A 10,342-nucleotide genomic window follows, 5' to 3' on the forward strand; every position below is an offset into this window, starting at 1 on the left:
TACATCAAAATTCCAGACATGAAGCCTAGGAGATCAAACCCTGGTATAAAGAGAGGGAAGAGCAATCTTCAAGATCTACTGTAAGAGTCAACCAACCTACCTCTCTTAAGTATCACAATAACTGCTGAAAATTCCCAAGCACATACTTTCATGTATAAAATCCTTAATCTGTATTTCCAACTCATCAATAACTGGACCTCTGAAACCTAGGCAGTATGCATACTAATAGCTCAAACCCCTCAAAATAGAAAGGCCCTAAATGCAATGGGGTATCCTGGATTGGATTCCAGAACACAAAAAGGATATGTACTACAAAAACTGGTGAAATCTAAGAGAAAGTCTGCAGTTTAATTAACAGTAATGTGTCAGTGTTAACTTCTTAGTTTTAACACATGTACTGTGATTATGTAAGAGGTTAACATTAAGAAAAATGAAATGAAGGATATACAAGAACTTTTCATATTATCTTCACAACTTTTCTATAAATCCTAAATTATTACAAAATGAAAAGGTTGTTTACATTTTTTTAATTAAAAAAATTTTTTTTAAGTTTATTTATTTCTTCTGAGAGAGGGAGGGAGCATGAGCAGGGGAGGGGCTGAGAGAGAGAGAGAGAGAGAGAGAGAGAGAGAGAGAGAATCCCAAGCAGCCTCCACACTGCCAGTGCAGAGCCAGACGCAGGGCGTGAACTCATGAAACCGTGAGATCATGACCTGTGAGCCGAAACCAAGAGTCCTATGCTTAACCAACTGAGCCACCCAGGTGCCCCTAGATTTTTTTTAATAATAGCAAAGATTACACAAAATCATTGTATGCAAAGAATTTTTACATATCGTTAAGGTCTAAGTTTAAATTGAAAAAGGAAAAAAAAAATGGAAAGGTCCGTGCCTGGTACATAAGTTTAAATTTAGAACGTAAGCATATTGACCGAAACCTAAGCATGCCTTCAGTTACATTCTAGAGATTTTTTCCCCCCACAGATGAAAAAAAAAAAAAAAAAGGTGTTTGGGTTTTTTGTTTGTTTGTTTTGACGGTGGTGGGAAGAGGGGAAGGAGATCATAAATAAGACACCATACATAACAGTGGTTACCTTGGAATGAGGAAATGGTTTGGGCTAGGAAGGGTAAGACTTTCCATTTTAATTTTATGTACTTCTCTATATACTGAGAATGTATTCATGAACTACTTGATAAACATATCTAATTTAAATGGTAGTCTAGATAATTCCAACCAATGTCCTACTGAGAAACAGAAAAACTGGACAAAATACACAAAGCTTGTATTTTAAGAAATCAAAAATGCAAGCAAGACAGGAAACCTTCACAGGACCAAAACCTAGGAGAAGAAAACTCAGAAAGATGAGTCACACATGGGGGGCTACTTTTCCCCTAGGATCGTTTGTCTAACAGTTAAGAAACAACTGATAGGCTGAGAAGCTGAGCATAAATTTTGATAGACTCACGGGACAACTAAGGGGAATAAAAACTGGAGTTCAGAGCCCAAGTGAAAGATGACTGGGGCAGTGGCGGGGGCAGATATCCTGATAAGTCCTGAGAAATCCAGTTCTGAATAGTGACTCATAAAGGTTGCTTCTTAAGGGAAGGTGTGAACCAGAAATATACCAGATTTTCCAGGCCCAACTTCTAATCAATTCAATTTTTGATTGGAGTAAGGTAATCTGGAATTAGCTGTACCCTTAGCCACTTGTCAAAAGCAATTATCTTCTCTAGAGAAAGACAAGTCATTCTGGATCTCAGACTACAACTACTGTTTTTTCTACTCAGTTCCTGGCACAAAATGAAATAACCAGGCATGTGAGGAGACAAGACAGTGTAATTAAAATCAAAAGAAACAACAGACAATAAAAATAGCAATTCCAAGTGATTCTTGTCTGGTAGCAATAAAATTAGTGAATTGGAAGACAGATCAAAGAAAATCGGGCTGAATTTCCCAAAACTGATGAAAAACATCAACTCAGATTCTAGAAACCCTATGAACCCCCAAAAGATAATTACAAATAAGAACTCAACTAGGCACAGCACAGCAAAAATACTGAAAACCAAAGACAAAGAGAAAAAATTTTAAAGCATCCAGATAAAAAGGCCAGATTACCTTCAAAGGAGCTGACAGATTTCAGTAGAAATAACAGTTGCCAGAAGACAATAAACTATTATTGTAACTGTCAAAATTTATTTAACTAATGAATAATAAAACCACTAGATGGTAAAACTGGTTGTAAGAGAAATGAAATAAATGAACTATTTACAATGAGAATAATTGTGTAAGATTGTCAATTCAAGGCAGTAAGACTGTAACCACTGAGGATATCTTTTCTTTGGACAGATACAATTTGAATCTCTACTGGATCAAATAACTTTCATTGCTATCAGGCAAGAATCATTTGCATTGCTATCAGTTTTCTACAAGTTAAAGTCTACACTTAAAGAACTGTAAAAAAACAAAACAAAAAACCCTAATCAATAGTAAACAGCAAATTCAAGATACACAACTCTAGAGGAAAAACTAACCCCCATAAGTGCCTGCTAGACAACACCCAGCAGGGTACTAAAATGACAGTTTGGTCCTTTTTGTCTCTTTTCAAATTTTAGATACTTTTTTACAGTCCTTTCTCATCATAACATCTAAAATTATTTTGATGACAAATATACATAAACACAAGCTACTCTCATTGCATCTTGGCCTGATTTACATAGGTCCAGCAAGAAATGTTAAGTAACATAAATATATCTCCTCAGATATAGTCAGCAAATCTAGAGTCACAAGGTATGAAGCAATTACTAAAGCCGTAATAATCACTGCTGCCTGGAGAATTCGTAAGAAATCTGGGGTTTTATTTTCAAAAGTTTTCTATTATCCCAGAGACTTAAAAATTAGTATTTGAAACCAAACAAAAATCACTACTGATTGTGTCAGCGGTAGACCTATAAATACAGGTAAATTCCTCTTTAAAGTTATTCAGATCTACAGTTATTCAAATCTATTCAAATTCTTTATCACCAATAGGCTAGGATCATATATGCCACAGAATAGGTAAAAGATCAGTTTCTCAGGATGTTTTGTGGACACTGCTTCTACATAAAAAATATAACCTTTGTCATACCTAGTTAAGTGAGACTTATTCACAAATATGACACCCTAAGTTTGACCTAGTTTGCACAATTTGCCTTATTATATCTTGGTAAAAAGAATTACAAATTCTTATTGAACCTATGTAAACATACACATTGCCATTAGCTGTAAAAAAAAAAAAAAAAAAAAAATCTCAGTAAAAAATCTCATTTGTTCCTAAATTCTAAAGGATCAATGAGAGCAAATCACCATTTAATTATATATCACTCCAATTTGCAGAAGTACAGACTACTAAGGATGAAGAGAAAGGTAAAGGGCTCTATCATACATCACCATAAAATACTCATCATAACACCAAAAATATTCTAGAAAATAACCACAATTAGATTCTCTCCAGTTTATTCAGTCCTGTGTAATTTATTCTGATCACCCTAGAACACAGGTTAGCACTCTATTTTCATGGAAGCACTTGCTTCTAGATTAAAATGAGTCTTATAAATCCTACCTTGGCCCTCTGATATATTTTGGTATTTGTCTACACACTATTGGCTCATACAACATGAGTCTATAAGAGCAGAGGCCAGCAAACTTTTTTACAAAGCAAACTCTGTAAAAGGCAAGACAGTAAACATTTTAGCATTTGTGGCCACATATGGTCTCAGTTGCATATTCTTTTTTGTTTTTTAAGAGCCCTTTTTAAAACATAATCATTCTTAAGCTCACAAGCTTTGTAAAAAGGGGCCACAGGCTGTAGTTTACCAACTCCCATTTAAGAGTATCTGGTATGTCCTTCTACCAAGGTTCTGAACCTGACTTCTTTGTTGAAGACCCAATTTATAATGACAAAATTATAGGGACAGAACAGATTGGTAGTTGTCAGGAGGGAGGGATGGTGGGAGGAAGAGGAGTGGGTGGGTATGACCATAAAGGGGTATCACCAGGAAGATCTCTGTGGTAATGGAAAAATTCTGTATCTTGATTGCAGTAGTGGTTACATGAATCTACAAAGGTGGTAAAATGAACAGAACTAGATGCATACATTGTACCAGCATCAATTTCCTGACTTTGATATTGTACTATAATAACATAAAATGTAACAACTAAGGGAAACGGACATCTCTATCTCTGCAACTTCCTGTGAATCCACAATCATTTGAAAACAATAAAGTTTTTAGAAAAATGTTTTAAAGAGGGTATCACACAAATTTCAATTGACCACTCACTACCTGGGACCACACACAAAAATCAATTTCAGATGGGCTACAGCTGCTGTTCCCTGCCCATATTTTACAGTATAATAGTATTACACAGATAATTAACAATACAACAATGAATTATCCTTCATCTCACCACCCAAATTTAACTTACCCTATCATAGAGCTCAATGATTAAGTGATAAGCAGCTTCATCACTTCCAAATTGAAAATCTACAATTCTATCCACACCAAGTTGTTTTGCACTGACTAATCGCCGACTCTTCAAATGTTTTCGGCACTAGTGGGAAACAGAAGAAAAGGGATTCATATAGTAGAAGTGAATTCCTAACCATTTGGTATTGGCTTGTAAATAAGCTTCCTCTTTTCATTTCCATCAAGAATAACATTTAAAAAATAGTAAACAAAAGCCTGCAGATGATAATCAAAGGAAAAACACTTTCTGTCAGGACTCTGACTGCTAACTCTAAAACAGTATTTTGTACTTTGCCCTATAGAGAAATGTATTGTTGTTTGTATCACTGCTAAATCTTTTTCTTACCCTGATGACCTCACTCAAAGCCACAACCTTTTTTCATAAAGCCTCTTTCCAGTCTCATCTTTTAAGGATCCCAAATTTCCTTTGTGTTCAATATTAATTAGTGGTTTCCACCAAACTTCCATTTCAAATACAAATTCTGAACCATGAGCTTATTGGTATTCTGTAAGTTCGTCTTCAACGTACATCCAATTACCTTCTATTCCCACAAATGTATTAATATAGCCCAGACAGAATTTTTCTGGTACTGTCTCCAAAGCTTTTGACCAACTTAGCTCAAATCCAAATATAATAACTCTTATTCCTTATCAAATCCCATTCTTCCTATCCCTAGTCATGATGTTCTTTTCTTATTAGCAATTAAAATACAATTAACGTTTTAAACCCAAATATAAATTACTTAGTCAACACCTATTGCTTTAGATTTAGTACAAATATTTAAGTATAATATGAACAGAAACAAGACTACTCTGTAGTGCCTAAAAATTCTTACCACTGTTTCTAATTCTTTAATTTGGAAGGTTGCTTACTCAAGACCAGTAAGAAAGAATGCTTTCAAGACTCAAATTCAAGATAAATTTTACAGAGAAGCTAATATAAATTCACCTTTAAAAATATATACAATCATTTTTAGAACCAATGCCAACTCTTTCATAACCAAGAAGACTTCTTCTCCAGACCTAATAGTTCAAATTGACAAAAATTCTCATTTTATGTACTTATACATTCAGGCAGATACAATAAGCCTTTTCAAACTTCTAACAATCTCTCCCTCCTATATTCAATAGTTCTAAGAGTGGTCTATAACGGTTTTGATTTAAACAGTGACCTACATATAGGGCTATTTTCAAACTCCCAGGGGAAAATCACAATCCTCCCAGGGGCCCCCAGTAGTATTTTATTCAAGAAAAACAAAGTTAAAATGGAGATAAAAGGCATCCTTGAAAGGAACAGAAATCCACACCATGGAATGGAGAAAAGGGAAGATTACTTATATCATGAGTATAGATGGGCATACAGTACATACATAATGTTTGTTTTATTTATTTCCCTATTAGCAGCTTGGTGAAAACAACAGTGCCACAAAGCTATCACTGGCATCCCCAAATGTGAGAATGAAGAACAATCACTGTGATTTGCCACAACTGAGCATGACTGTGCCATACAAAGGTAGCAGCTCTTTATTTTAAATTATTTATCATGTGCTTAACACTGTGTCTGCTCCATTGGAGGGTATCTCTCTATATACATTTAGATTAACATGTACACCTAACTCATAAAATTCTAACTTTTTTTTTTTTTTTAAAGAGTGTTTGGCCTCCTATTGGTATAGCCTGATTTGGGGATTTTTACACAATCCCAGTATCATGTATCTTATCATCTGTAAAACTAAAATAACCATTCTTCATATCCACTGACATATTAAACAGCTCAAAATATACGTTATTAATTTATTTTGAAAAATGCTATACAAATACCAAGTGTCACCATTATTAAGGACAATTCCCAAAAGAACCATTTGGGGTTACTATAAATTAAACTTTTTAAGAGTTTGATAATTTTGTGACAGGCCTTGTGATTTGGGAAACACTTACCTAACTTGTAATCCAAAACAGATTCTAAGTTGCTGGGGATAAGATTCTTCTCTGTAAAGCCTCTAATGAAATAACACAATGCCAAAACAAATACATTTCTGAAGGAAAGTGAGGAGGAGAGGAAGAAGGAAATTAATACATATGGAGCCCTAATATGTGTCAGGCATTGTGTTAGGTGCTTTACATGTTACTTCAAATAATCCTCACCAATAACCCCATGAGGGAGTTATTATCCGCATTCTACATTTAAAGAAACTAAGTTTCAAGAGGTTAAGTTACTTTTCTGGGTTATAAAATTATTTAGCGGCGAAATCATTAATTCAAAGTTAGGTATATTTGATTCTAATGTCTTTCTTCTGTACCACATAAACTTTCAGTATCTTTGTTATGCCAATAAACGGACAGGTAACATGTCCACAAATGGAGACTCTCTGTTTTAATAGAAAAAACAAAACAAGACAAAAGCAAAGAGAGAAGTGAAAAGTAAAAAGATATGATTGGTAACATACTAATGTCATTGAGTATTTCAATAAAATACAGATTGGCAGCTCAAAAGTGAGCTGCAGAAAACTAGGAAAAGGTTAAGGGGGGGCATATCACAGAAAACCAAGAATACTAGAAGACAGGATATGAATTCAGAAATTTGGGAATCATAAAAGGTAAGAAACTAATGAAAATGATGTTTTAGAAAAATTAACTCTGGTCTAACAAAGAACTGTTTTGATAGCAAGAAGTATACTGTAATTCAAAGGACTTTATGGGAATGTTATACAAGTTTCAACTAGAATAATGACTGTGAGAACTGAAAGATCTAGAGCATACTGGGGTGTGAAGGGTAAGAGGGAGAAGTCAATAAATGTCTACTTTATTCATCCCAGTATCTATCAACTATTTTATCTATACTTTATTCATAATAGTGAAGGAAAACCAAACATTTTAAAACTTAAATTGTTAGTGACCAATATCAGGGCCTTAAAATTTAGCTTCAAGTATAACTTAAAGTTTACCTTCATGGCAAAACTAGATGGCATCATATTCTTAGGCCACTCAAATTCTGTTGTGTGAATTCGTATGCCAGATTCAAGTAAAAGTGTAGCTTTAAAGTCTGGTCTGTGGAAGAAAAAAGTTAAATTTTTCTTTAAGGCATTTGTCAATGCTAACTCAATAAAACAGACTAAAAGTGCAGGTTAAAAAAAAATCAATAATCTCATATTTAATTACCAAAGATCAAACAAGCCTGTAAAATGCTCTTACTTTTGAAGACGAATAAGATAGGTCTTATTATCCACATCATAAACATTGTTTACTCTCATTCCTAGTAAGCTGCAAGAGAAAGGAAACACGTAACATGTGAAATACAAAACTTCACTCAAATTAAAGCCGCAGGAGGAAGCAGGGCCTTCAAAGAGGGGCTCTTCAACTCAAAGGATATGGAGTCAACCAGGGAGCAGAGTGAAGGCCACCAGGCATTGAGCCCAAAAGAAGTGTAACTTCTTAAGAACAAAAGTTAAGACAAAAAGAGCAGTCCTAGGAACACCATGCATTGCCCTGCGTCCTTGAAATGACCCGATATTTCTAAGGAAATATCTAACCCCCTTTATTACAAAAGAAAAAAAAGGTAACAAAACTCTGGGGAAAAAAATGGCAAAGCTCACACAGCTGCATAACAGAAACCAGATCAGAATGTTACTTTCAGCTAAAACGCCAATATTCCGTCTCCTAGGAATGAGGAGGAGTGTCAAAGAAACCAGGCCTCCGGTCTGGAAACCCCTGAGGCAAAAGACTGCTGGGCACCCCGGCGTCTACTTGGTGTCTGGTGTCTTAATAAAGGTTCGCTGCCAGACCGGGGCAACTCAGGCCAACAAGGCAAGAGCTCGGCGAGGGCCCCGCCAAAGCCTTACACAAGATCCGCCGAGACAAGCAGCCCGGGAGTGCGGGGTGTGGGGCATGCGGACGCTGGGGTCCCCAGATATCCCGAGGGCCACGGGAAAGATGTCACGCGCTCGCCCACCCAGGCCTAGCCAGGTCCGCAGAGGAGCACTGGGGGATTAAGTGGAAACATCAGGCTGGTCTTTTTTTCCACCACGGGGCACCGGCGTCTGCCTTCTGCATTCCCCGCAAGAGCCTAGTCACCTATCGCTCAGTACCTGGCATTCAGCTCCGCGAGTACCGCGCGGAGGTCAATGGTGCTGAAGCGAGTCTTCATGGCGAGGTCTGAGGGTCGCTACCGCAGTTTTCTCCACTGACTCCCTGACTCAACGCCGCTACTCTTATGCGCAGGCGCACTTGGCCGAAATCTACGGCCGCGCAGAAGACCCAATATTCCTTGAAGCGAACGTGTTTGCGTCGCTTTTCTGAAGAATTGGAATATCAAGCCGCCGTCAGCTAGCTTTTCGTTATACCAAAACAATTAGACATAGATCCAAACTATTCTCTTGAAACTGCATTCCTTCCTGGAAAGCTGACGGACTAGTCCGGTCACCTTTCCCTCTTGTGTTTCAGGACTCAAGCTGACCTCCCTAGCGACCTCTGCTGGTCATAACAATTTATGATGAGAGTCCTGGGAGGATTTCCCCCAAATGGGCGGTAGGGTTCGGTATGCAAGAGCAATGAGCCCTTTCCATTCGGTTAACTGGACGAGTAGAATTTTGAAATCTAACGAAACGAACTACCCTACAATTACCTACAATTACCCTCAACAATAAAGGCGAAGAAACGTTCAAAAAAGAGTTCCTATTTTGATGGACGCTCTCTGAAGAGCGTTTTGCGATGTCTTGTGGGATTTTCGTCTAACCTCCGTCTTGGCATCCCCTTGCCTCAGCGTAGTACCTGGTATACAATAGGAACTCCGTAAACGCTTGGCAACCTGAATATTCAGGTGTTTTGCTACATAATGTTTTGAAATGAGATACAAAATAATAGAAGATTGCCCCACCATGGGGGACTCGTGGGGTAGTAGGAAAACTGCCGGGCAAGAATGCAAGTATGTCACTTCTCGTTGTGTTACGATAGATACAAGGAAAGAACGCAAAAGAGACAGGGTCTCGCTATGTTGCCCAGGCTGGAGTGCAGTGGCTATTCACAGGCGCGATCCCACTACTGATCAGCACGGGAGTTTTGACCTGCTCCGTTTCCGACCTGGGCCGGTTCACCCCTCCTTAGGCAACCTGGTGGTCCCCCGCTACCGGGAGGTCACCATATTGATGCCGAACTTAGTGCGGGCACCCGATCCGCATAGCGCACTACAGCCCAGAACTCCTGGGCTCAAGCGATCCTCCTGCCTCAGCCTCCCGAGTAGCTGGGACTACAGGCGCGCGCCACCGCGTCCGGCAAGGATCCTGAGCCTAGGAGGATTCTCCAGCCTGCCGGCTGCAAGTCGTCACAATTTCCAACAGCAGAAGGCGACTGTAAATTCGAAGGGCGCCGATGCCGTTTCAGAAGAAACCGGGAATTGTAGATGCTAAGGGGTGCTGCCATAAGACATATGGTACAGGGCGTTACTGCATCGTAGGGCACAGTAAACCATGCTGAAGAACTCAAAATGTTAAATAAACCATTTGGAGAGTTTAGGAAAGAGTGGGAGCCAAGTTTGTGCTCCAAACTGCAAAAATGAGAGGTCCGGCTAGACATAAACAATACTAAAGTTATTATGTTGGCTCTGAAGGCATCCCCAAAAGATCGCCTAGATATCTTGCATAAAAACATACGAGTAAAACTCCACAGTGAAAGGGACGACACTCAGGTGTTTCTTTAAAAACAAAAACTGAAGTACTCAGCAAAACTCCCTCCTTAGGGCACTAGACCGATAAGATAGGAGCAGGAACACTAAGTAATACAGGGAACGTCTGCCTATCAACTAATTAATTCATTTCTTCTGCTTTGTCTGTCAAGGAAAGTGGGCATCA

At 38.1% G+C, this 10,342-nt stretch overlaps 1 protein-coding gene across 2 annotated transcripts in view; it reads right to left on the reverse strand.

Moving 5' to 3' along the window:
- NEMF (nuclear export mediator factor) overlaps positions 1-8,959 on the reverse strand; it is a 56,139-nt gene extending 47,180 nt beyond the window's left edge. The window contains exons 1-4 of one of the 2 annotated variants that reach the window (XM_058738969.1): positions 8,585-8,959; positions 7,692-7,760; positions 7,445-7,547; positions 4,459-4,584 (exon numbers count right to left, since the gene is read on the reverse strand). In XM_058738969.1, coding sequence (XP_058594952.1) covers positions 4,459-4,584; positions 7,445-7,547; positions 7,692-7,760; positions 8,585-8,643 — 357 coding nt within the window. In that variant the 5' untranslated portion in view covers positions 8,644-8,959. The remainder of the gene's footprint in view (positions 1-4,458; positions 4,585-7,444; positions 7,548-7,691; positions 7,761-8,584) is intronic. The other variant, XM_058738970.1, reaches the window with a different exon arrangement.
- Positions 8,960-10,342: the final 1,383 nt, after the last annotated feature.

The sequence above is a fragment of the Neofelis nebulosa genome, chromosome 7 (genome assembly GCF_028018385.1).
Source record: "Neofelis nebulosa isolate mNeoNeb1 chromosome 7, mNeoNeb1.pri, whole genome shotgun sequence".
NCBI lineage: Eukaryota > Metazoa > Chordata > Mammalia > Carnivora > Felidae > Neofelis > Neofelis nebulosa.